Genomic DNA, 24,925 nt, shown 5'->3' with positions numbered 1-24,925 from the left:
CATTGAACAGTATTGTATGTCCAACCAAACACAAGCGCAAATGTAATGTAACAACTAGATACCCGGTAATGTAATAAAACTAAACCGGCTTTGCAATTACAGACTAATCTAGAAGCGCTTGCACCTCTAATGGCTATCAAGCACAAACGCCTCCGATATTTTGAGATTTCATAATCTTTTGCTTTATGGAGACTCACAAAATATGAATGCGGACTTAAGCATGGGAACGGATCAGGCTCCTATTCAATGTAATCTGCCGTTTAAAACTAAAGTCTCCCTTTAATTGTAAGCTGACTAATGTGCAGAGAGGAAGAAAGTGAAATAAATATTGTATACTTCAACCAATAAGAAAAAAGATCCACAGGGTTGAAACCTCCCATTTTTTCCCATCTTTTCACAGTGTGAAGGATTAAAGGTCTAACAGTAATACTAATATATTAAACGTATATAGTGTTTTATGATATAACTGATGGCCTGTCTGATGTCATATTTAAACCGGTGAACAGCACAATACCATGCAATGTTTACATTTCCTGTAAGTCGAGCTCTGCCCGGCTCCACTGTGTGAGATTAATGCTACTCGACAATCTACTCAGCTCAAAAGTTCCCCTCAACAACAGAGCATTAGTCGACGCAGCCACACAGACCTAGATCTGCCGCGGCCTCATTGGCTGCCAGAGTCACGCGAGACCCGGGTGCCGGGCTGCCTGCTCTGCTCCACTGGCTCTTTGACTCTGATAGCCTGTTGGTGCCACGGGGCACAAACGTCTACAGAGGCAACCAACGCAGTCAATCCCGAGAGCTCGGCCGGCTGCAGAGAGTATATGGACTTACTTCGACGTTAGCCAGTGCTCCTGAAAGCTCACGGGCCTCTGGGAGGTTGTGCTGATGACAACTTTTTTTTTTTAAATGTCACTGCGGTGCTTATTTTGGTATGGTGGTATTTTCAAGGTGGATAAATGCAAGGTGTTGATGACGACACCTTTCTGTATCGGGCAGGTAACCTGCTTCTGAAATCACGATTCCCCTCCCTCAGGGCCAGAAATGCAGTGTTCACTTTTCCCACCATTCACCCCTGCGATCTCAGCACATCAGACAACAAAGAAGGTCACAACAAAGCATGTTTCCATTCAGGTATTCTGTTCTTTGCAACACGCAGCTTCCAGCAAACATTTAGCTTCAACAGAAAGTCTGACATTACAATCATGTGCCATCACGTTATGCAGAGGCCATGTTAAATGTGCCTTTTCTATAAGTTCTTTGTAACCACCAACAAGAAAAACAACTATGGAACGAGGCTGCAGAAATATTGTACCATAATTCACAGATACGATTATCATACTCGATAAGATAAAGCTTTTCGCTCCCAAGAATTGAGTTAACTTACAGATTAGCTAAGGAGTAGTAGTGGTGTGTGTGTGGGGCTGCATATGGACAGATATTAATCTTGCAACTTGTGAGCACTGACAGCCACAGTTAAACTGTGTGCTCTTTATCTTTTTTGTCCTAATGAAAGCCCCCAAAATGTAACTGATCCAGTTTAAAGGCTTAGTTACACACCTATTACGCCTCTGGAGTGCGTGATACCTGCACTGACTTACTCATGGATCGGATGTTGAATATGTAACAGCACGAGTCAAGTAGTAGAACAACTGGGGCAAGACTTCTGTTATCACTCACCGGCATCATATTGGCAGCTGTGGCAGGTCAAAAGGAGGGTTGCATCGGCAGGTTGACTGACGGCCACCCGCGTATCTCCAGAGGCACCACCGTGCAGCGGTACCTGTTACCTTCGGCTATTTCTGGGCTCTGGTTACTCCAACGTGACAAGCGACTGGGCCTCGGTCCTCTCTGTGAACCGAAACAGTTGGAATTACACTGTGGGCAGTACAGCGGAACATTAAACGCCACGTAACGTCGATGCCCTCAGCCTCAAACGTGGATTTAAATGGCCCAGGCGTGGCTCCGTGGAGCCGCTGCTATAAGCAGGCGACGGTTAGCCTGGCAGTTAGCTCGCGAAGCAAATGGCATTAATTTATATAACACTACTGAGGCGGAACACATTGATTATACTCACAAACGTCAGGGACAGTTCATGGTTTCGCGGAGTAAATCTGAGCTACGTGACTGTTTTTTTTTTTTTAAAAGGCACGTAGTCAGCGGAACCAGCTGTCAGCCAGCCAGCTAGCGAGATGTCTACTACGGGGTTAGTTGTTAGCCGTTAGCTGGTTTCAGAGGCGGCTAAAGGACGGGGTGCACGGCGATCCCTCCGCTTTCGTCGGTCCTTTAGCTCGCATTGACCGCACAGCGACGCAAGCCATCGACGGAGGAGGGGTTTCAAGCAGACAACACTGGACACACGTCTATCCTTGGAGGCTACCTAGTTTTTTGCGACAGCAATTGGTCATAGTTAGCAGGCTAGCGGCGCTAGTTGACGAAAAATACAAATAGCTGGAATCCAGTTGTTGACGGTGGGAGGGGCGTGGCTACACCGCAGCAGCCTGCGCGTCACAGTTACGTAGCATTTTGAGTTACTGACGTCAGCCGTCACGGAACCACGTTTTCGACGCTTAGTGGGATTTCACTGATTTCACTTTTCTCCAGCTGACACGACGTGGCCCAAATCACACGGGGCATTCTTTATATTATGCCTAATTTAACGTGTATCTCTCTGGGCGTGGTTGATGGGTGTGGCTATAACGTTGAAGGGTAACCTTAGGGTATTTGTGTTAACAGCAGGTTATAAGCACTTGACGTGTTTGTTTTTAACATTTTATGCTCAGGGGTTGCATATTCTTATACTTATTATCCTTTTGTCAACAATGGTTAATGGGGTATTTAATGAAAAATGTGTTGAGACAATATTTTATCTCTGACTTCTAAACATTTTAACTTAATTTGGTGCAAAAGATGTTCTTTTTGCTCTTTGCTTCTTCCAGACTCTGTGATGTTGATGACAGATGTGATTGTTTTGGGTGGGTTCATCATTTTGACAAATTTCTGATGAGTCTTTTAATTATTTTTTTTCTTCAAAAAATTAATAAGAAAATTGATACATTGCAGAACCTTTTAGGAAAAAAACAGAGTTATATGTCTATATGATGATGTAAAAATACTGAGCATGAAAGTAAAGTATTACAGCAGGATGCTGTCAGGTTGAAATAACAATGAGGATCTTTTTTTATTGTTCCTGCTTCATCATTTTTAAATAAGTAATAAAAAAAGAGACAGTTTGTGAATCCCATCGAAGCCTGTTAGCTCTCTCCATCAAACAGAAAGCAAGGTACAGGGACATCCAGTGGCTCTCAGAAAGAACTGACATTGTTTTTGATGCCAGCAATGCATCTTGAATCTTTCTTTAAAAAGGTGTCTACAAAAATTATACTTTGAGGACAAAACAAAAACCTGCCAACAAACTCTTCAGAGATCTATGCAACCGTGAAGCAACAAAAACAGTAAATACTGACAAGGAAGGAATTATGGATGTCATTGGTTTCCGAATTGAAGTCCATTAGGACAACGAGTGTTCTCTTGGGCAATCTAATATTTGTTTTGTTTTTGTGTTCTTATTATTGTTATCCCCTCCAAACCGTGTTGTTCAGACATTTGTGTAGATGCTGGCAGAGGATAAAAGACACAAATTATTTTATTCCCCTTTGAATATTAAAGTAATCATTATTATTGCAACCCAAGACTGTCAGAGATGATCCAATTATTTGAAGCTAGACAGTCATCTTTAATTGAAATTTAATTTATTAAAATATATCAATTAAAAATGATTACACAACCCAAAAAATATAAATACAATATTGGACGAATAAAATGTGATTTTTAAACTGTATCAATGTGTTTTTCAGTTAGTCTTAAAGGTTTATATTTTAATAAATAATAAAACTACGTAAAGCTGTAGTTATATTCTCATTGCACAACATTATATTTCACAAGGATACGAATCCATTTGAAAAATACATTTCCATTTAAGAAACAGAGCCCTTTCCCTAACAAATCAATCATCAACTAGAGTGGATAAATACACATCGTTATTACTTATCAACATAAAAAGGTCCAAAAAAGCGGGATGACCGATTGACATAAACAAAAATGCTTCAGACTCTTTGTATCTCATCAATTCACTTTGCCTCGAGTCTTCAGCTGAGAAAGCACCTTGTCGACCTGCAACAGAGCAAAGCAAGGAACTTGCAGTATTCTCAATATAGTGGTTCAGTGTAATTGTGATTGAAAAGTGCTCATTAATTACATTTATACATACATCCACTTAAATTGTGTACAGTGTTGCCTACAACATCAATGATGATAATCATATAATGGAACCAAAATAAAAACAAAAAAAGCTGCAGATTAGGAAAGTCTGCTGTATGTATTCAGTTTCAAGCAATCAAATTTTTAGCAGTCTAGACTCATTCTATTGCTACATAAACTTTTTTCAGGACAAAAACTCACTGTGATGAACCAGTGACTCTGCGGCCCGTATCGTCGCAGCGACGCAAAGCTCATCTCACTGGCTGGAGCCAGGGCGTGGAGGTGGAGGTGGGGAACTGATGAGAACGGAGGCACGTGAAAGCCCATCCTACAACGCGGGATTGAACAGGCCATGGGGAAAACAAACAAATGAAATCACATGAACCTAAATCAACGCAAAGAACCACCGCACGCTATTAAAATTTGATCACAAGTCACAACTCTGCTGACATCATTTTGTGAGATAAATGTTTACCTGACGTCCTCCAAGTCACTAATTTTGTTCTTCTTCAGTATGCTCCACCCCATTTCTACCATCCGCTCCACTGTCAACAAACAAATGACATCGAAATGGTCACGTCAAACAGCCTAGAAAAAAATGCCATGGTACATTTACCTTGTAGAATTGCATTACAAGCAGAATATAACACGGATGGTCCCATCCAAAGTTTCAGTGTCTCTGGGTTAGAGTGCACTGACATTCATGTTATTCCTGTTCCACTGGAAGGTTTACTGAGGGGATGACATGATGTCACTGGCATGTAACGTACTGAACTCACATCAGAACAATTAGTTTACAGGTTTGTATTTATCAGTTAAGCACCACAGGCAGCAAACCATATGACGTCTTTCCTGTAATCAATAAAACGGTGCTGCCTCATCGGTGTATACTGATCAACCAACGTTACCAAATACCATAAGACTGTCAAACAGGACCATTATAAACATGACAGTCACCGAGAGACACGTCGTCCCCCTGGAGACGTGTGCAGTTGTCGATATGCGTCCTGGGAACAACGAGGTAATGATGCGTGGCGCCGGGCTTTGTGTCACGGAAGCAGAGCAGCTCGTCATCCTGAAAAAACAGAGTCGGACAGTTGTTGAAATTCTTCTAATTATATGTATGAACCGTCGGTACTTACGCTCAGCAGGATTTCCGTGTCAGTCTGGTGGTCAGCTATCCGGCAGAAATGACAGTCTTCTCCCCCGCAGGCGTCTCGAGTCTCCATTTGTGTTTATACATGTGTGTGTATTCACCTGAACGCTCATGAGTGTAAAGTTCTGTCTGTAAGACGATGAAGCCTGGGCGTGACCCCGAGCCGATCGATGCAGCCAGGAAAACAAGCCGCTGACCGAGCTGATCCAACCAGGAAAACAAGCCGCTGACCGAGCTGATCGATGCAACCAGGAAAACAAGCCGCTGACCGAGCTGACCGATGCAACCAGGAAAACAAGCCGCTGACCGAGCTGATCGATGCAACCAGGAAAACAAGCCGCTGACCGAGCTGATCGATGCAAACAGGAAAACAATCCGCTGACCGAGTGCATCGATGCAACCAGGAAAACAAGCCGCTGACTGAACTGATCGATGCAACCAGGAAACAATCCGCTGACCGAGCTGCTCGATGCAACCAGGAAAACAATCCGCTGACCGAGCTGCCCGATGCAACCAGGAAAACAAGCCGCTGCAGTCTACGGTGGTCTTCCTGCTGCGTTTAAGCCCAGGGACCCCGTAAATTCTCAACTCTTAAATACGAAACAATTCGTACAAATCTACTCTTTTTACTAATAACTCTCAAAATGTCACAGTTTGGTTCTCGGGAAAATAAAAATTAGAATTTTTTTTTTGCCGGTTCGTCTGTCCATGTTTTCAGCAGCGTTTGCCAGGTTGGGTCAAACCATTGTGATATGGGGGAGACATTGGGTTTTTAGGATAATTAAACATCCTGAATATAAAATTCAGCTTATGAACTTCATTTTGAATAAATTTGAGATGTTGAGAATGTTTCTCGATTTGGGTCGCGGCTTGTCGTTGAGGGGTGATGATGGGTCCCGGAGCCAGACCAGTTGAGAACCACTGCCCTAGTGTTTTTAAGCCCTGTGTGCCTGTTGTCCCCTGTCGCGTCATTGCACATTGTTCCGTGTTGCATGTGGAGGCGGGTTCTGATTCCCGGCATTATTTTCAGTTTCATTAAAGAAGCATGTTTTTGGAAACCGGATACTCTGCGTCTGAGTCCTCCCTGTGCCTACTAGCACCAGCCATACGTGACACAAAAGTAGAGATATAGGGGAAAAGACACAACATGGTCACACAAAGTTTTGTTTCAAAGAAAAGACAGTAATTTCCTGGATTAGCTGCTGTTTACTTGGAAACTCTAAACTGTATAAGCAACTCCTCTCTCAGAGAAAATAAGCCCACCTTACATTTCCAACTAATAATACTAGTTCTCCTGGCTGTTTTTTGTCGTTTGTAACAATAAACACAAATTATATTCAATCCCTAATAGACACACTGTATGCACACATGTACACAGATTTAGGCAAAAATTGTATTTAAAGAAAAATCACAACAAACCCATATACACAGATCTGTGGTGTTCAATGGAGTCAATCCATTTTTTTCACAGATCACTGACCATGAAAGTACAATTCATTTTGCAAAGTGTCAACGTGAGACTTAATATACTTTTGTTCACACAAAGTCCACAACAAACTGTGTGTAGACAGCTGTTTACAGTGACATCTCAATGCAACAACTTCCAGATAATGTTCTTCCCAGACAACAGCATATAACGTTGTCATCGCTATAGTGTCTCATAGTGTCCAACAGCGAGAATCTTTGACCGGTGAAGGATTATGCTTCAGTTTCTCCCGAAGACATTTTTCCTGTAAAGAGACAAACTTTCATTTGGATGGGGCAACACAATGGCGTTAAATGGTCCAAAGGAGAAAGCCACTATATATCTTTTAGTAACTAAATTTACATCTGATTTCTGATCTGATTGTGCACATATTTCTTTTTTCTCAATTCGGATAACATCCCTATGACTATGAACAGCAATAATAATATAATTGAAGACTAAATGAAATAGGGATCAAGAAAGGGGGCATTTTCTAGTCCTGGACACTCACAGTAACAAACCTGTAGGAATTTGGAATAAATTTATACTCCACATCCTTGTAGATTTGGCTGGCGGGGGCGAGGACATGGAGGTGGAGGTGAGCAACTGAAGTGTAGGGAGGTTGGTGGAACCCCAGGCTGCGGAGGAGAACCCATCAATGCAATGTGTGCACACTGGCGAGCAAGACAGAGTATAGCGTTTTAAACTTTCCCATTACTGAATGCAACTCCTCAGCAAATAGCAGACTTTCTGGTGGAGGTTTTGTCAAACTGTGTTTGTTAAAGGTCACGCAGACACACTTCCTGTCTTCATCTACCTTATGTCCTTCATATCAGAGACCCCTTGGTCGTGTAGTACAGCCGTCCCCATTTTAGCCATCATTTTAACTGTTGAATATAAGACGCAGTTATTTCCCTGCAAAGATCTGACTTCATACAAGTTAAAGAGGTGTAGATTCTCTTCATTAAAACGAAGCTGTTGAAGAAGACACACGAATTGAGATGCTATTGTAGATGTAAAGGTAATCTCAACACAGTGGTAATAAAAGTAGTTGTAGGAGTATTAGAAGCAGGTCGGAAGGATCGCTGGCATTTGTAGTACTTCTACCAGTTTGCAGTGATCCTCTGTAACTGACCGAGGTCCACGTGTCCTGCGTGCAGCGAGAGGCAGTCGGGTATGTGTTCTTTGGGTACAACCAGGTAATGGTGAGGAGCAGCCGGGACGATGTCTCTGAAACACACCAGCTCCTTGTTCTGTCAGAAGGGATGGATATGGAGAGACAAAACACATACACACACACACAGTGTACGGCGTGTGAGTGTTGGGGGCACACAGTTTGTACTCATGGTTGAGGTGCACTTATTGTATCACCATGTACAAGAAGGCACTTCCTCTTTTCACTTCGTCGTGAAGTTGCCACAGGGAGGGATAGTTTATTTCACATAACCACAATAGTAATGCATAGGAGTCTGCCATCTAAGCAACCCCATCATTTATTTGGATTCAGAACATTCTTAATTGTAATGTACGTTTTTCTCGCACTGTTTTTTCAACCTACTAGCCCTCTCACTCTCCATTAAGTACAGTTTCTGACCTACAATCTAAAATTTTATTTTGCGTTTACTTCAAGCTGAAAGCTCCAGTAGAATATAGTCAATATTATGTAATAAACGTCGTTATTATTAACAGCGGATGCACGTCTACCCAGTGTCCGACACAGCACGATATGATCCCGTATCGATGAGTTAACACCTTCTATGGTGGGATTCACTTGCAGGTCGGGATCTTACCGCTTTGATAACTTCCGTGTTATGGTCTTGGTCATTGGCTATTAAACAGAAAATACAAGTTTCCGTACTTGAATCGGAGTTGAGTTCCGTCATTTTTACGATACAGGGTTGAAATGCATGTTGTTTCCTCCTCTTTATACGTCATAAACGTGCCCAAGATCGTCTATTGTTGCAAAGCAATGTTACTGGATTCAGTTTCCCCGAATCGTCCCGCGAAACACCGCAGGAACTACACGGCTCCATGAAAAAAATATTTTCCTGTCTATAACATGAATACTATTCGAAGCATTTTCTTACTCTTTAATGAATGCAAACTTATTTTTTCACGATTCACTTCTTTTTGCATGATATTCTAATTTTTTGAGTTTCACCTGTAAAAGCTAAGTTCTTGCTCTACAGATGAGTTAACTTGCTCAAAATTTTTGAAAATAACTAATTTTGTTCTTTTTAGGACATGGGGCCACACGGTATGCTACTACATTTAGTATGTACATGATGCACTGTTAACAAATCTAGATTTGTACTATGAAGACTAATGTACCAATGACACAATGATAACATATAATCTGTCAGAAATACAATGAGATTTAACATCATGATACATTTAAGGTTAAACAAATTTAAACTGCAGTGCTTAAAATTAGAAGTACGTTGAAACTTTTATCCATTTATTAATTTGCAATCAAATAACACGAATATATTCAGGAAAAAAAAACCTTAATAAAGATGTGGAGATACACATTTGAAACACAGCCCACATATGTGTATATATATAGTCAACATTTATTTAAGTTTAAAGGTGTTTGCTATAACAACACAATAAATAAATCCTTTGTGATAAACACAGCAGTTTTGGATTCACAAGAAATAATACTCAGGGACCATTCACAGTTACAAGACAACGAAGCTCATTTTCACATCAAGCGCTATCTGGTATTGGTGAATATTGTGGCAGGTATCATAACAGTGGCGTCACACATGCAGTCTTGCATTACCGCATATTCATGCACCACAAGCCTGTACCAGAACTAGATGAACATTTCCTTTCAGTGTTAGTAGTTAGTGGCAAACCAGAGTGTAAAAAATAAACCGTCCATTTTACACCCACTTTAATAGTAAAGCGGAGGCTGACATGTGGCAGGAAGCGTCTCTCCCCAAGTGGTGATCGAATAACACTCTGTAACAATCTAACAATCAAGCGAATGTTCGATTACACCAGGCTTCAATGCAGCATTGACTGCCGATTACTCTTGTAGTGCAAAGTGATGTCACGTTGAACCTCTAACGGCTTTATGATCAAAAATGACCTCGGGTGAAAACAAAAAGGGATACAATCAGCCGACGTGAGATATGAATTCCAGACTGACAAACAGTCATCAATAGTGCTTATTGGGTCCAAGCAGAAACCAAAACTAACACAAAATTTCTATAAAAGTACAACCGTTTAAAAAAATAAACACAACTGAACATTCTTTGTAAAAAACAGAATGTAAAAAAAGAAGAAAAATCTAAAATATTTTATAAAATGAGCTTAAACAACCGTGAAATTCAAAGACAACTTATTTGGTCATCGCAAACCTGGCTTTACCGCTTATTTTAGAGAATACGGGGGATCTATAACAAAAAAATCTAGTGTGAGAAAATGCAATGGAACGTTTTTATTCAGGTTGTCTAAAACTCGAAGAAGGGAGAACAAGATAGTTCTCAGAGGAAGTGCAAAACCTCCATTGTAAACAACATTTCTTTTTATGAAAGCTTATGTAATGGTCAGAGGATCCCTAAAAAAAAAAATAAAGAAAAAAGAAAATCTTCCTGACAAACTTTCCTCCCTTTGTCATCCGCACATAACCCTGTAAAGACACTTATTACATCATTATTATTTCTGTGAAAAAAAAAAAAAAAAAAAAAAAGTGATATAGGATACCTTGTTCTTTCGCACAGACTGAAAATATTTTTCGGGATAACCTCAGCCCCCTTCTTCTCTTCTTCTCATTCTCTCTTGGTCTCTTATGAGCTAGTGGCAGTCTGCATGCTGGACAGCTGGAGGCATCTAAAAGGCAGCTAATGAACGACCACGTTTCCTCCCGCGTTAAACACACCGCAGGCCGCAGCAACATTTAGTGTCAACGTGCGACTGTCTAGGGTCCGTCCTTCCTAAGCAGGTGCGTAACAGACTCGGGGAGGGGGGAGGGGGGGGGCAGGCGGTGCTACTCAAAGGTCCAGACCTCCACGCTGTGGATGTTGAAGTCCTGCCGGACGGAGAGCGGCTGGTTGTTGAAGGTGGCGCACTTGGTGGTGGTCCCTCGGTACAGCTCTGCGTCCAGCCACAGGCCCAGCTGACCGCTGCAGAGGGGGGGGGGGGGGGGGGGGGTACAGAGGGTTAGAAAGCTAGAGAACAGCTGTACGTTATATAGAGGGGAAAAAGTTTAGATTGTTCATAACGGCACAAAAGCTATTGTTTGGCCAACGTACCCTCCTCCTCCCATCTGTAGAGAGTCGATGTTGCCCTTCACGAAGTACGAGTTCTCTCCCGTCCAGCGGTACACCTAAAAAAAAAAAAAAAAAATCAAAAGAGCAAACAATGAGCCTGATGGAACCCGCAACGCAGTTCCTATACGGACGTGAAACACACCTTGATCTCAGGACAGAAGCTGTAGAGGAACGTCTCCCCCGTCCCGTAGCAGTGTTCGCTGACTCTGAAGGGATGCGTCGAGAAAGCCCCAAATACCTGCGACGACAATCGGATTCAGTTGAAGGGGAGAGGAGGAGGAGGAGGAAGGGAGGGGGTGGGGGGGGGCACCTACCTGGTTATCCATGTCTTTGACCACCAGCAGCACGGGGCCGTCCACGTCCACCAGGCTCCTGTACAAGGTCTTCAGGCTGGTCCCGTTTCTCACGGTGCTGTAGGCCAGGCTCCAGGGGTAGATCTGCACGCGGGGCGGCAAGCGACTGGCCAGCTGTGGGGGGGGAGGGGGTATGAGGCTGACCGATCGGCACGCTGCACGGCATTGTTGTTGTTGCATATGGTTCGCAGGGAGAGGAGAGCAGTTGCGGTAGGTGGCACGTTACCTTCTCAACGTGTGCGTCCTGCAGCAGGTCGCTAGCATCTCGGAGCACGGGCAGCGCATCCGTCGACAGTTCCCCGTCGCAGCTGCTGAAACTCTGCCTGCGCTTGGCCTCGTCGATGGTGATGATCTTGGAGCCAAACAACGTGCCGGAGCGAGTCAACATCAGTCGAAAGGAATCAACGCGACGGCCACGCGAATGGACTCCTCCTCCGCTCGGCTTACCTCCCAGCTGCAAGACGCGGGGTCGCTGAAGAAGTTGTCAATCATGTCCAGCTCGTCTTTCTCCACCACAACAAAGCCCTGCTCTCGAGCCTCCCTCCCGTACACATCAGGGGACCACTGGACGAAAAATGCATACAGTTGTTCCACCCTGGAACACACACACACACACACACACACACACACACACACACACACAGGATTGGTCCAAAGCCCATGCTAGCTCACCCAAGAGGAGGCTCGAGTCTCATCCATCACCGCCTCACCTCTCCTGCGGCACAGCAAACCAGTACTCCTGTTTGCCTCGGCCCCCAAGTGAGTGGCCAGGGCTAAGGGTCCTCCCGGTGGCAAAGGACTTCCTCATCGGCTTCCCCACTTTGAAACACAGGAACATGGGTGGGATTTTACTCTTCTCCTCTGATGAGAAGAGCATGTCTGCAGAGAAAAGGAACAGTCGGTCAGAGAAAGACTTTTTAATGCTACACTCTTTGAACTATTCATAGCGTAGACATATTTATAAGATAAAAAGATCTGGGTGATGATGCTGCAGGGTGCATTTGTGATATTGGGTAAAATAAAAAACCTATGGGTTTAATGTTCAGTTCATAAAGCTTACCTTCTATTGGGGCCTGCATCCTCTCCAGCAGCCATGACTTCACTTCTGCCTTGTAGCTTTTCCTGCGCCTCTCCTCCTCACTGAGTTCAGCGCCACCCGCTGGCGTGTCCGGGCTGTGTTTGGCCGGATTAGACTCGGAGGCCTCCCTCAGACTCGACCTCCTGTTTGGGTCGACCGGTGCGCCGACCCTTTGGCCGCGTGCACCGTTTAGCAGCTCCTCGGCCCCTGCGTCTTTGGTTTCCTTGTCGCCCAAGTCTCCCGGCGGTTCGGCCTCTGGGGAGGGCCGCATCGCCTCGTCGACCTCGACGGAGCCGCTCCGAGCGACGCCCTCTTTGTCGCCGAGCTTCACTTCTGCGCGAGCGGGAACGGTCTCGTCTTCAAGGTCTCCCTGGACCCGGCGGCTCGGCCCCAGCGCGGAGGTCCCCTCTGCCTCCGGCTCCAACTCTGTGAATCCCTCATCTGAAGGAGACTTCTCCGTCTGCTCGCACCCTGGTACAAAAAAAACAACAACATTAAAACAGTTTGTTATGACATTATTAATCCCTTTTGATCAATTTAATATGTGGATTCTAAAAAATTTGAGAAAGAGTAAAGGCTTGTAGGCAAAATCAAAAGCTAATTTGGACGCTAAAGTTGCAAGTTGAATTTAACTTCTCATAAAGAAACAAACAAATATTTGCCCTTTCTGTAAATGGCAAAGGTCCTGACCCCAGGTCAAAAGAATGACTTAAGGTCACGAAGAGGCACAAGCCGACTGCAGTCGAGAGAACGCGTGACGCTACCAGCTTCTGGGAGCGTCGTCTCGATGTCGTCCAACACGATCGGCCTCCTCGGGTCGAGAGCCTCGTAGCGGCTGAAGCGGTTCAGGTCTCGCTCCGACGGCAGTTGCTCCCACTCGCCGGGCCTGTACACAGGACATAAATCCTGGGGTAGGTCTCTGTGGGGGTCACAGGACATCGCACAAACCGCACCGCAAACCGGGATGAGGATGAAAAAGGGGAAACACAAAAACAGAAAAAAATCCAAACTGAAATTATAAAGAATGATGAAAAGACATGTGATGCAAAACAGTGAATAAAACTATTAAAAGACGAAAAGAAACTCAAAACCACTGGAGACGAGAAGCGAGAATAAAAATTCTGCATTAAAGAAAAGGATGAGTGAATGGAAAGTGCTTTGAACAGTTTGATTCAGGAATAGAAACGGGAAGGAACCAGGGCCGAGGGCCTAGAAGAGGAACCATGTGGCGGAGCGCGGCGTCTTACGATGGCAGGGCGTCCTTGAGCTTCATGCGCGACACGTCGTCGTACAGCGCCACGGAGACGACCTCCTCCATGGGGCAGATCAGGCCGTACTCCTCGCAGCCGTGCTCGATCACCAGCGGGTCCGACTTGTGGGGGTCGAACATTATGTTGTTGGGGGTCACAATCAGCACGCCGCCCACGACTCCCTGTGAGTAGGAGAGAGAGAGAGAGACTCAGGGGTGCAACGACAACAACAACAGCGTGGTAACCGCTGAGAAGACAACGTTCTGTCGAGTACATCCAGTGTCGTTACCATGCCGTCAGTGAAATATTTGCAGCTCATCTTGATGAACTTAACCGTTGCCGGGCTCTCGTCCTCTGAGGTTGGGGAGAGCTGGCGCCGGAGGGACTTTGTCAACGTGCGGTCCTGCAGGAAATCAAAGTCGTTTTTTTTTAATCATTCATCAGCCCTTTAGGCCACCAGATGACATCACATTTTGTGCTCACTTTTCAAAGTGCCCAAAAGTAGCTTCCCGCCCCCCTTACAGCTGAAATGCTGGAGGATTATGTCCCCCTACTGCTGCAACGTATTTAATCTACATTCCGTACTAGGGATTGGATTTGTAAGCCATCATGGAGGGGAATAAGACATTAAATTAGGAGAACCACAAAAGCCTACCACAACATATAAAAGTACCCAGCGAAGGAAAAAAAAAGTCCCTCAAATCGCTACTGCCAACTAAGGTCTTTACTCACGTGCGGCGCTTTCTCCGACGGGCCATTTGTGCAGCAGGGATCAGAGAAGCTCTGAGGCTTCAAGTCGGCTTCCGCACGGCTCACATCGGGGACGAACAGCTTCTGTAACGGCGACGACGACGAAGATGATGATGATGGAGGGGCAATGGTCAGACAGTCGCAGGAATAAAAAAAAGGAAGAGCAGAGGTTGGGGCGCTGCTGCAGAGTTCTTCTCACCTGACCCGGGTAGACGCTGCGGGAGAAGAGCTTGTTCAGCTGCACCAGTTTGTTCGGGGTGACGTTGAACTTGAGCGCGATGCTGGAGAGCGAGTCGTCGGGTCCCACCTGGGGCGGGAGAACGCGACGCATCTTAAACCGCTCTGCTGACGAGGTTTTATTGTGCTCTTGGGAATAAGGCCTTTTCACTGGAGTTTTACTCACAATGAACTCCACTGTCCCCGGGGGTCCCTTCTTCTTCTCCCCCTTTGCCCGAATGCTACTTTTCCTGCCGTCGTCTAGGAGGGAAACAGAGGGTGGGAAGGAAAAACAACATTTAGGAGAATAATTTCATTTTTTGTGAGAGGGAAATATATGGTCTTATTCTAAAATCCCCACAGATGCAAATAAACATCAAAAATAAAAACGCCATCCATTGAGTGAGCAGTAAAAATATATATTTAAGTCTAAAAATATAGCGTGACGTTTGTCCCTTATCATTATCCAGCCTTCAAACACCGGCCCACACATGCCCAAGCAGCTATCATAAACACACACACCCATAATCGGATCCTTGTAGTCAACAAGGTCCACAGTCAGCAATTTCTTCTTGCCAAGAGCACAGAAGCCATTAGCGTACCGCTCCCTGAATGCTAAAGCGTTGTGCCGCCTCCGCCAGGGGAACAGGGCATGACTGAGCAGCGGACAGAGAGACACTTAAGAGACGAGGGCCGCTGTCCCTCCCGTGGACACAGCTGCTCGGTCGTCCCGTCCACGCCTGCGTCTGGTGACGTACCGGGGAGCGCTCCGCAGGAGACGGACTGGCAGCTGAAAGCGCGTACGTGACCTAAAAGGGCCCCGCGTTTCGTCTGTTGCACTGCAGGAAAATCACATTTTTTGGGGATTTGATGCACTGCGCGAAACTTTATTGGAAATTCATCCTGCCGAGTTTACACAGCTGTCTGACCGGCTGCACGCATGACTATGGTCAATTATTAGTCAACACGAAGGGGATTTGGGCTGCAAACAAACCCAGAGACACATGACAGCCTGGTATATCATTTAGTATACACTCAATGCAGAATAGGTTAGATGTAGATATGTCCAGCTTACTTGTTGATTATTTATTAATGAATGAATGTGATTTTCTTCACAGTAACAGCAGAAATGAGGACCTTCACAGCATTTCCACTGTGACACAAGCAACTCGAACAGCTCTCAGGATGTTGACATCACAGCGCCTTACATTTTCTTCAACTTTAAACAGCTCAGGATAAAAAGGTTATGCAACATCCTGTTGAAAAGTGCTGAGGTCGAATAAAAGCGCTTGAGGAACATTGCTAGGAAACAAAAAGTCTGATTTCTCCTGGTGAGTTTATAGAAATCTGGCCTGCACACCTCTGTGTAAGTTGTATTCACGACTAATTCACAATCACACACAAGTTTGATTGGAATTGCCAAACAGTGGAACATGACTATAATATTTACAATTGTTTGGGACTTCACCCAGGTGATTGCCTCGGGGCTCTTTGGCTCATACTGACCCCGCCGAAGGAGACCCGCACGTTATTGAAGGTCTTACCGGAGGCCGCGTGCGGCTTCGCCGTTGTTCTCTGCACGTCTGTGTTCTCGTTGGGGTCCTTGTCGCTTGGAACGTCCGGACAGGAAATCACCGCCGGGTTGGGCTCAGTCACGCTCTTCTCCGATTGGCTGTGCTTGAGCTGCCGCCGCCTCTTCAGCCTGACGGGACGCCAGAGGAGAGACGGCCATGTGTGTGCGTTGAATGTGAACGGTAGTTTGTTGCAACTCATGCGGGGCCAAGTTTGACAGGTTGGTTTGATACACATCATGCGCGCACGTTAACACGGGTTCACTCAGAGGGCCTAAAATGACCTTCACCTGTAAACACATCGCTAACAGAAACACATCCCAACCAGGAACGCAACTTGTCATCTTTCACGACACTTGCAGAGCGTCGGTTTGGTGTTGCTTCCGTTGTGCTCGCAAGTTTTCAAAAGAGTCAACATCCCTCTCTCTCTCTTCACTTTGCTGCCTCAGCTGTATTTTCATCTCGGGCTGTACCTTAACCCCTGTTAAATCATTGATAGTGGAGGCGATGACGCAATGGCCTCCCCAGGTTCATTAAGGGCGGACTGCAGTGCAGGAGAACCAGGGGGCCCACTTAGTGCCCTCCGGGTGAGCCTCAAAGACGGCGGGTCGATTAAGGCTGCAGGTGGACAGTGTCCTCGGGTCTCTCTCCCACACGGGTCACTCGCACACATCTGGCAGCGGTGAACTGCAGAATCTGCACCAACAGCCTCGACCGCACAGGCCGTTCCTCTTTAGGGTAAATTCACTTTCTCTTTGCAAGCAGTGGGCCAGTGACAAACAAAATGCCCATGTGAGATCACTGATCCCATTAACAATCACACCACTGGAGACATGTGGCAGCAAGAGTCTATTTTTCTTTTGCAATTTGAATGTTTACAAAAGGATTAATGTTGCTTTGGGCTTTCAAATTGACGTAGTGTGCAGCTTTGATATAATCGTATTATTCAGCGCTGCTGTTGTAACGAACTATTGTTGTGGTTTGTATGAACAAATGGTACAAACATAGTTTGTTTGGATATGAACCCAAGTAAGAGTTGCCTTTTCCCACTTTATTTTGAGTTCCCCCCCCCCCGCATATCTTGCGGAAAACACCGTCCGGGATTCTAATCGATAATCCATGTTTGGTGTGTCTCCATCTCATTCAAAGCTGCCACAAGCCCACCGGGGGCCTAAATCACTCGTCTACGTGCACAGCCGCCTCTCAGCTGATTTTCGGCTTACCTTTGTGCTTGCAATGGTGTTCACGGCTGCTTTGAAAGTCAAACTTGCTGCACATTTACATCATATATAAAAAAAGTTTTTTTCTTCGTAAAACACTAAAGACATGTTATTGACGTCGGTCAGGAAGCGAGGCAGCATAATGGTTGCAGAGAGCGAGAGAGGGGCCACGCGTTCCGGCTGTAGCTGCGTTCAGAGATAAGGCCGACGTTCCTTCCTGACGCGTTCGGCCGCCTCTCCCCTTTCTACTGTTGGCTTTCTGCTCCCTCGCGCACACACAGGGGAAAAACTAATGATCTAACATTTCCAACATAAGGCAAAAAGATGTAAAGAGAAATCAATGAAGCAGAAGACAAATTGCAGGGTTGTACCAGGCCGTCAGCTTGGCCTGAACACGTAACCGAAGACATAATAAGAAGGGATGAAAGCCATTAGGCCTACACTGCATTACCTCACACCATCCATCACAAGCCCACACTCAACGACTCCCCACACTGACTGCACACCACTTCTGCCCGTCCATCGAATAACACGGCTGCCCCAATGTAGGTCTACTTTGGGCTTTAGTTGCTTATGGGCAGCTGTCAAGCGTTAGTTCACCTAAATAGCCGATTGCTGATGTACAAACGACTTTGGAAACGTCACAGCTGACAAGGTCCCCTCCCAACAAGCAGACCACTAGGGTGTTCACCTTTCAATCAAGCATCAGATACCTGGAGTTGTCGAAGTTGCAGAGATAAGTGACTGGTTGGGACTGTCGGATTCTTAAATCAAACTGAAGATGGCATCTCCGGGTAAACGTCATGTCATCGTATAGGCGGATAAAATAAGGTCAATGTTAGCTGGTAAGGTCTTGGATGAAAGGTTATTGATGCTTTAGCTGCACGACAGATACCTCGCCAAAACGAACACATCACAAGCTGCTTACCTGGCAAAATATCCCGGCTTCCTGTCCCTCTTTTCCATCGGGCCAAGGTCCTAAATGTGCACGCCGTGCAAGCGCATCAATGCCAACAGCAACACTCTCACACACACAGACACACACACACCGCCCGCTCAGTGCGTCCAAGCCAGCGGACCTCAGGAGGGGAGGGGGGGGAAAGAGAGATCACCTCTCACGCTTCTTCCTTGTCCTGCAGAGGAAATGAGAAGAGGGGATTAGCGGGCCCGCCCTCCTCACTCAACGACATTCAATTCAATGCAAAAATCCGATAACTGCTGGTGAAAGCTAATCAGACTAAGAGGGAGGGGGGGAGAAAGAAGAGACTAAGCATGTCAGGCTACTCGGAACACGCTTGAACCAACAGGACGGGGAGAGACGGTTTAATGTTGCCACAGCCCCCCCACTCCCACTCCGCGTTTCTGTTACGATAAAATCACGCTCCTTTACGGTAGTAATGCAATCAGCGGCATCGCTTTAGGCAATCGAGTGTGGACATCGGGATTAACCGCTGACGTGAACGCAACAAACGAAACAAGCGGTGACAGGCGCACGTGTCGCCCTAAAAACAGAAATCAGGCAAATACGTTTCACCCCGCGCGGCGCTGGAGAGGTGAGCGATCAGGTGAGCGGCTGAGCCCAGACAACAGGTTTACGTGAGAGGAAACGTCACCCCGCTCAGCCGCGTCCTCCAGTTCGTGGCAACTTGCTGAATGTATTCCTTCTGAGCGAGGGGCGGATATTTGAGCCCGTCCTTAAATGTGCAGATGTGACAAAAAAAACAACAACCCCAACAGGCAGATGTCGATATGTCGAATCGATGTGTTCGACCGCGTCAAGTCTCGGCAAACATTGGCACAGTGTGCAAGGTCCAGATTCCAGATCGATTCATCAGCTGCTGCTAACCAGCTAGCCACTTTGTTTACTGGACAATGGCAACCTGGGGATGATGGTAAATGCGTTTTTTTTATGTTATTGGATCTCTTAAAATAAAGGGGACGTCGTCGCCTTCGTGTTTATGCGAGATCAACTAACGACGACGCATTCACACGCTAAATCAGAAATAGGAGGCTAAAATTGCCCACTTACCTTGCGTGCATCCTCGGAGCAGCTAACGGATCAAAATGAAGCTCCTCTTCACGACGCCCTCTGGTGTTTTGTGTGCTGTGAAAACATAAACCCACCACTAACTTATCTTCACCAGAAACGGTACGAAAGCTAATTCTCGTTAGCTGAAGCTAATTTCCGGTCGGGTTAAGCTAAATATCTGAATTTTTGTGGAATTTCCACTGCCAGATATAGTAAACCGATGAAAAGAAAAATATGTTTACAGTTTATTTAGCATCAGAAGGCCCCGACGTGATAACAGTCCCTGGTGGTCTAGTGGTTAGGATTCGGCGCTCTCACCGCCGCGGCCCGGGTTCGATTCCCGGTCAGGGAACTTGTCTTTTTTGGGCCAGCTCGTTGAAATTCGTTCGGATCTTTATTGTGTGCCGTTTTAGCCGATCCGTTACTACATAGAGTCTTAAGTTCTTTCATTGCATCGCAAGATATAATAAAATGTCGTTTTACTGCGCTCTTACACACACGAAGCGATTAATCCTTAGTACCTTCAGTGCAATAACTCACTGAAGGTAGCTAGGGGATTATTTAGTTGCCATTAGTTTACAGAAAACTACTTTTTCTTTTGCCTATCGTATTTACTCGTATTTATTTATCCATTGAAAAAATATATGTTTGTCTCTTGAAATAAACTTTTCTTTGCAATGAAAACCTTCACCGCTTGGTGGCGACAGTTTACAGCAAAAAATGACACGTTAAAACACGTTGCATGTTTTAACAACGTTCACATCAAGAACCTTGAGTTTAAAAAATAACAAAAAGAACAACATCCACAACTCTCTGTGCCATATGAGCAAACAATACATGTTTCAAAAAGAGAAGACTGAGGTGATGGAGCAATTATTACATTTGTTTTCAATATAATAAATGTGTTTATTGTTTTTTATCTTAAGTTTGCACATCGTCCACAGCAAATATGTAAATATAAATCTAATATAGTTGCTATAGCAATTTCTAATATCTTAAATATAATCAAGATATAAATAGAATGTAGTGATAACACCCACTCGCTCCTTTCATTAAAGCCTAGTTGAAGGGAACTGGTTGGAGATAGAGACATGGAGATAATGTGTGTTTGTGGAGCTTGCGCTCAAGAGGTGGGACAGACGCGAAACCCCCGCTGCAGGCCCTCTGATTGGACAAGGCCGGAATTAACCAGTTCCTGGCTGGCTATGTATCTTTGCAGTTATTTTGACAGGCGTTATCATTGTGAGAGAGGAGATAAGTTGTCTTAGGGATCGCCATGGCGCCTGTGTGTCCCTCCTCTGTCCTGCTCAGACTCCAATCGACCCCTCTCCACCCCCTCCGCTCTCCCTACCCCGCTCGGAGCAAAGTATTGCGGGGAACGGATTTTGGTTGGAAGCCGGGTTTTTGTTGGCAGGGACCCCGGGGCTCTGGGTATCATCGAGGCCCTTTAGGACCACAGAGCAAATGGACCTAGATGTCCACTCCCCCGATGTCTTAAACATGTTCTCCTTGGCTCTTTGTCCCTTTGGCTGTTTTCTAATATTTTCTAATATTCTTCCCCTACATAAACGCACAGACGAGGCCTCGAAAGCTCTAAGATACAAAAGAAAAGAGGGAAAGCACGCTAAAGCTCAAACATAAGCGAAGAATGAGCTCTAAACGTTTGACTCTTTACTTTGAAATGTTCCCTCAGACGGCGGCTATAAAAACAAATATCCCAATTTCACACCTGGTTCCTCTTTTTATGGTACCGTTCCATCAGGGAACACAAACAGATACAGTGTTTTGGGTTTTTTTAATAATCCTGCCACACACACACACACACACACACACACACACATTTACACAAACATAGAAAAGAAGAAAGTTGGAAAATAAAATACATAAAACCCATTTCCAGAACATAACACTTGTATTTTTTACACTGAAATGTGTCATTTTTTATTCATAAAAGTCCCATCTCCAGTACATCTTTTGCTATTATAACACTCTTTTTTCGTTGTCTGCTGTTGCAAAAGAAGAGTTAAACAGCGAAAGTGGCAGCAAATCAAATTGTTTCTCATTTCATCCAGTGCCTCGATTTGCCCGTGTGCCGCGCACATAAAGAAACTTTCTTGCTTATATCGGCTAGAACTGTTGTGATCTCAGTGGTCTGACCCAGCGCCGGCCTTGGAGAGATATAAAATCATTTTGCTCAGACGTCACACACTTCTAGCTTAGACTACAACCACTGATAGCTTCAAGTACACCGTGGCAGCAGGAAGCTGCGAAACCTAAACATTTAAAAGCATATGTCACACAAATGATAATTGATAGGAATTATGGGAGCCGTTATTCACTTCTATGAGCCACACCCGGGGAAAAAACAGCAGTTTTCGTTATCTACGTCTCGTTTCGAGCAGGAGGAATTAGGAGATGGGATCTCTAAAGGAGAGAGTCGTTCCCTTCGAGGACTGAGAGCCCCACTTGAGAAGCCGTGACGGATGTATCTGCTCGGGCCAAGTGAATCGGCTCACAAAGCTAGCGTTAGCTCGCACAACTGTGACCTGACACAGCCGACGTGACACGTGGTCAAAATACGGTTTGAAATCAATATCAAATATACAACATTAAATATTCAGGATTATCCTCCACATGCACGACTCAACGTAGATTCAAAGCAGCTAGCAGATGTATCCAGTTGGAACCACCTTTTGTTCCTTCTCCACATTTTTTTTAGGTTTAAGTGACAAAGAACCCTAAAAACAATTTTGTATGCATATTTTTAATCTCTGTTAATTAGAAAAGTTAAATAAGCTTTAACGGTGATGAAAGGATAATCATATTTAGCTGTTTCCCCTGCGTGTCTTTGTTTGAAGCTAAGCTAAGCTAAGCTAACTGACTGTTGATTTATAGCTCCATATCTATTAGACGTGATCATGACACTCTCAGCAAACTCTTGGCAAAAAGTCAACAAAAAACCAAGAACTCAAAAAGAAAAAGTCAAAAATGCGGTTGGACGCATCACAAGCCGTGATTGAGACACCTTTATCTCTCCCCTGGTGGTCTACGAGGGTCCAGAGTGAGAGAAAGACAGACCACCTTCTGGGTTACCAGGAGGTTAATGAACCTTGGTCAACAGAGACAGAGAGGGGAAGGAAAGTGATGGAGACACGGCATGAAGCGGCTCCTTACTGTATACCATCCAGTGCCACTCCACCCACTGTCAATCTGCCAAGTCAGCTGAGGCACCACAGCCATGACCTTTGACCCAGGAGTTACACGGCAGGGGGGCGGGGGTTATCAATGTCGGGTTTTTTTTTTCGTTCGCTGAGTTAAATGTCCCGTCGGTGAAGGAGCCTCACCTCGAAGGCAAGGAGCTTTAGGTAGGAAGCCAAAAGGAGGGATGGACATTAAGCGCTATCTCACCGTCTCAAACACACACACACACCAAAGCTCATCAGTGTGTTTTTGATCACATGACCATGGTAGGGGGGCAAACAGTGCATGGTTGTTTAACCTCCTTATCAGTGGTGTTGTAACTAGTAGAGGAACACAGAGGCTGACCCCAACACGCACACGCACACACACACACACACACACACACACACACACACACACACACACACACACAAGAAGCCTCACCAAAGCTCTAAAAAACAAACACAGCAAATGTTTCTTTTTTTAACATTTTATTACCTTGCCTTACGTAAGCTCACGCTAAACGAGGTCCATATTCTGACACTCGTGATAGCGAGCAACATATCGCGACCTATTAGCTAACATCACTAATAAATCTCCCCGTGGACTCCTTAACTCTCCCCTGATCTCATCTGCCATAAAAAAGCAGCCATCTCCCCTCAGGAGAAAAGGCACAGCTCCACGCGCAGATAAAACCGAAAGCACCCAGCGAGCACACGAGGAAACCAGCGTGACTTACGACCGCGGAGCCTCGTTTACATAAGTCAACCTTTGGTGTACAGTATAGGTATGCGTCCAAAGACATAAGGGGCTTTGTCAAAGGCAACTTGAGTGTGTGCGTACATGTGTATGCCGTTAGCTGTGTGTGTGTGTGTGTGTGTGTGTTCTACTGTGTGTGCGCTCGTACGTGCACTCCCACTCTCACACTCAGACTCTCGTTAGGCCGAGCCAGCGCCACATCAGTCCATCATCACAGATATGGCCTGCGGTTAGATAGCAGGTCTGGCGGCGCACAAGACATTTTGTCCACTCTGTCATGTTTACTTCTAATGATAAGCTTTGATGGATTTCCCCCCCGCAAGCTATAGACGCCGCGCCGCGCACACGCACGCGCACACACTATCGAGCATTAACAGGGACAGACGGATCAACTCCTTTCAAATATTACCAATAAATGATAATCAAAGAAATAGGAGGTCTTATAGAAAAAACGCAAGTCATGGATGGAAGAAGAAAATGCCTTGGAAGGTTAAAGGTCACACCTAGAGGTGGATGAGAAGATAATGTAGTTTTCAGAGCTGATAAAAACTTTTTTCTTAATTTAAACTGGAGTCATTTGTGTGGGCACAAAAAAAGGCCAAGAGACAGAAATGTGTGTGTTGTGGAATATTTTTCAAATCTCACAACTCCGGTCCATGAGAAATGTTTCACGACCACACAATTTGCCGTAACTGGTGTTAAACTCAGGATTTCGTATGAGTCTTTGGCCTGTGCAATGTTTCCATTGGGTGGGTTTACTTTAGCCTGGCGTGTGGCCAGGCCACAGACCGGCTCGCTATAACTCTTCTGGACCAATTAAAGAGACTAATGAGGCCCAAGCTTATCATGTCAGAGCCCCCCCCCCCCCCCCCCCATCACACACACACACACACACACCTCTGGCTCCCTCTAAACTAAGACGGGCAGCGAGGAGACCACGCACTGCTGGTTGGGAGCTAATCACGCGACGCCTACTGCCTCAGATTGATGACTTCATTATCGAAACACGCCATTTGTCTCTCAGTTCTATTAATAAATAAATCTTCTGTTCAAACACATCAGCGCTCATAAAATCTGACCATTGCATGAGGAAGAAAAGACATCCAAATATTTTGTAACGTGGTCCGCGGTTTGCCCGCAAATATGCAAAGTTAGGTTTATTTAACAGAATACACTAATGACTGTTAATAACTGTATTTCTAGGATATATAGGTCAATTCTAATCTTTTATTCTGATGTTGACAGTGTGGTTGAGGATTTGCATTTTACATTCACTGTATTTCTGCACAATCCTTTTTTTTCCTTTTTTTTGAAATACAGTGTTTACTTCTTCACGAGGCCCCGAACCTTTTGTTGGG

General features: G+C 45.2%; 3 protein-coding genes and 1 non-coding gene across 9 annotated transcripts; 1 reads left to right on the top strand and 3 right to left on the bottom strand.

Annotated features, from left to right (window-relative positions):
• Window positions 1-3,068: 3,068 nt before the first annotated feature.
• On the bottom strand, window positions 3,069-5,613 carry LOC119194550 (adenosine 5'-monophosphoramidase HINT3-like). The gene is made up of 5 exons (XM_037448659.2): window positions 5,403-5,613; window positions 5,218-5,335; window positions 4,736-4,805; window positions 4,462-4,588; window positions 3,069-4,173 (listed from the first exon to the last, which is right to left on the bottom strand). The coding sequence occupies exons 1-5, from the start codon at window positions 5,487-5,489 to the stop codon at window positions 4,126-4,128; spliced, it is 450 nt and encodes a 149-aa protein (XP_037304556.2). The 5' UTR covers window positions 5,490-5,613; the 3' UTR covers window positions 3,069-4,125.
• Window positions 5,614-6,795: 1,182 nt separating this feature from the next.
• On the bottom strand, window positions 6,796-8,798 carry LOC119194978 (adenosine 5'-monophosphoramidase HINT3-like). 3 transcript variants are annotated; one of them, XM_037449526.2, is made up of 5 exons: window positions 8,672-8,798; window positions 8,017-8,134; window positions 7,699-7,768; window positions 7,393-7,519; window positions 6,796-7,146 (listed from the first exon to the last, which is right to left on the bottom strand). In XM_037449526.2, the coding sequence occupies exons 1-5, from the start codon at window positions 8,762-8,764 to the stop codon at window positions 7,075-7,077; spliced, it is 480 nt and encodes a 159-aa protein (XP_037305423.2). In that variant the 5' UTR covers window positions 8,765-8,798; the 3' UTR covers window positions 6,796-7,074. The 3 variants fall into 3 exon arrangements, with proteins under 3 accessions (XP_037305423.2, XP_037305425.1, XP_037305426.2); XM_037449528.2 differs by having other exon boundaries at window positions 7,403-7,519; XM_037449529.2 differs by having other exon boundaries at window positions 8,017-8,111.
• A 1,768-nt stretch (window positions 8,799-10,566) lies between these two features.
• Window positions 10,567-19,780, bottom strand: LOC119195043 (nuclear receptor coactivator 7). 4 transcript variants are annotated; one of them, XM_037449635.2, is made up of 17 exons: window positions 19,629-19,780; window positions 18,528-18,732; window positions 16,353-16,510; window positions 14,996-15,069; window positions 14,792-14,899; window positions 14,575-14,676; window positions 14,132-14,245; window positions 13,840-14,024; window positions 13,357-13,511; window positions 12,575-13,063; window positions 12,225-12,393; window positions 11,962-12,109; window positions 11,741-11,866; window positions 11,476-11,628; window positions 11,304-11,399; window positions 11,144-11,217; window positions 10,567-11,014 (listed from the first exon to the last, which is right to left on the bottom strand). In XM_037449635.2, the coding sequence occupies exons 2-17, from the start codon at window positions 18,563-18,565 to the stop codon at window positions 10,879-10,881; spliced, it is 2,325 nt and encodes a 774-aa protein (XP_037305532.2). In that variant the 5' UTR covers window positions 18,566-18,732; window positions 19,629-19,780; the 3' UTR covers window positions 10,567-10,878. The 4 variants fall into 4 exon arrangements, with proteins under 4 accessions (XP_037305532.2, XP_037305530.2, XP_037305533.2 ...); XM_037449633.2 differs by lacking the exon at window positions 19,629-19,780 and adding an exon at window positions 19,127-19,361; XM_037449636.2 differs by lacking the exon at window positions 19,629-19,780 and adding an exon at window positions 19,213-19,361.
• A 128-nt stretch (window positions 19,781-19,908) lies between these two features.
• Window positions 19,909-19,980, top strand: trnae-cuc (transfer RNA glutamic acid (anticodon CUC)). Its single transcript has one exon. It is a non-coding gene; the product is annotated as a tRNA-Glu (tRNA).
• The last annotated feature ends 4,945 nt before the right edge of the window (window positions 19,981-24,925 follow it).

This window comes from Pungitius pungitius, chromosome 20 (genome assembly GCF_949316345.1).
Source record: "Pungitius pungitius chromosome 20, fPunPun2.1, whole genome shotgun sequence".
Taxonomy (NCBI): domain Eukaryota; kingdom Metazoa; phylum Chordata; class Actinopteri; order Perciformes; family Gasterosteidae; genus Pungitius; species Pungitius pungitius.
The sequence above is the reverse complement of the archived record's forward strand: the minus strand, read 5'-3'. Positions and strand labels throughout refer to the sequence as shown.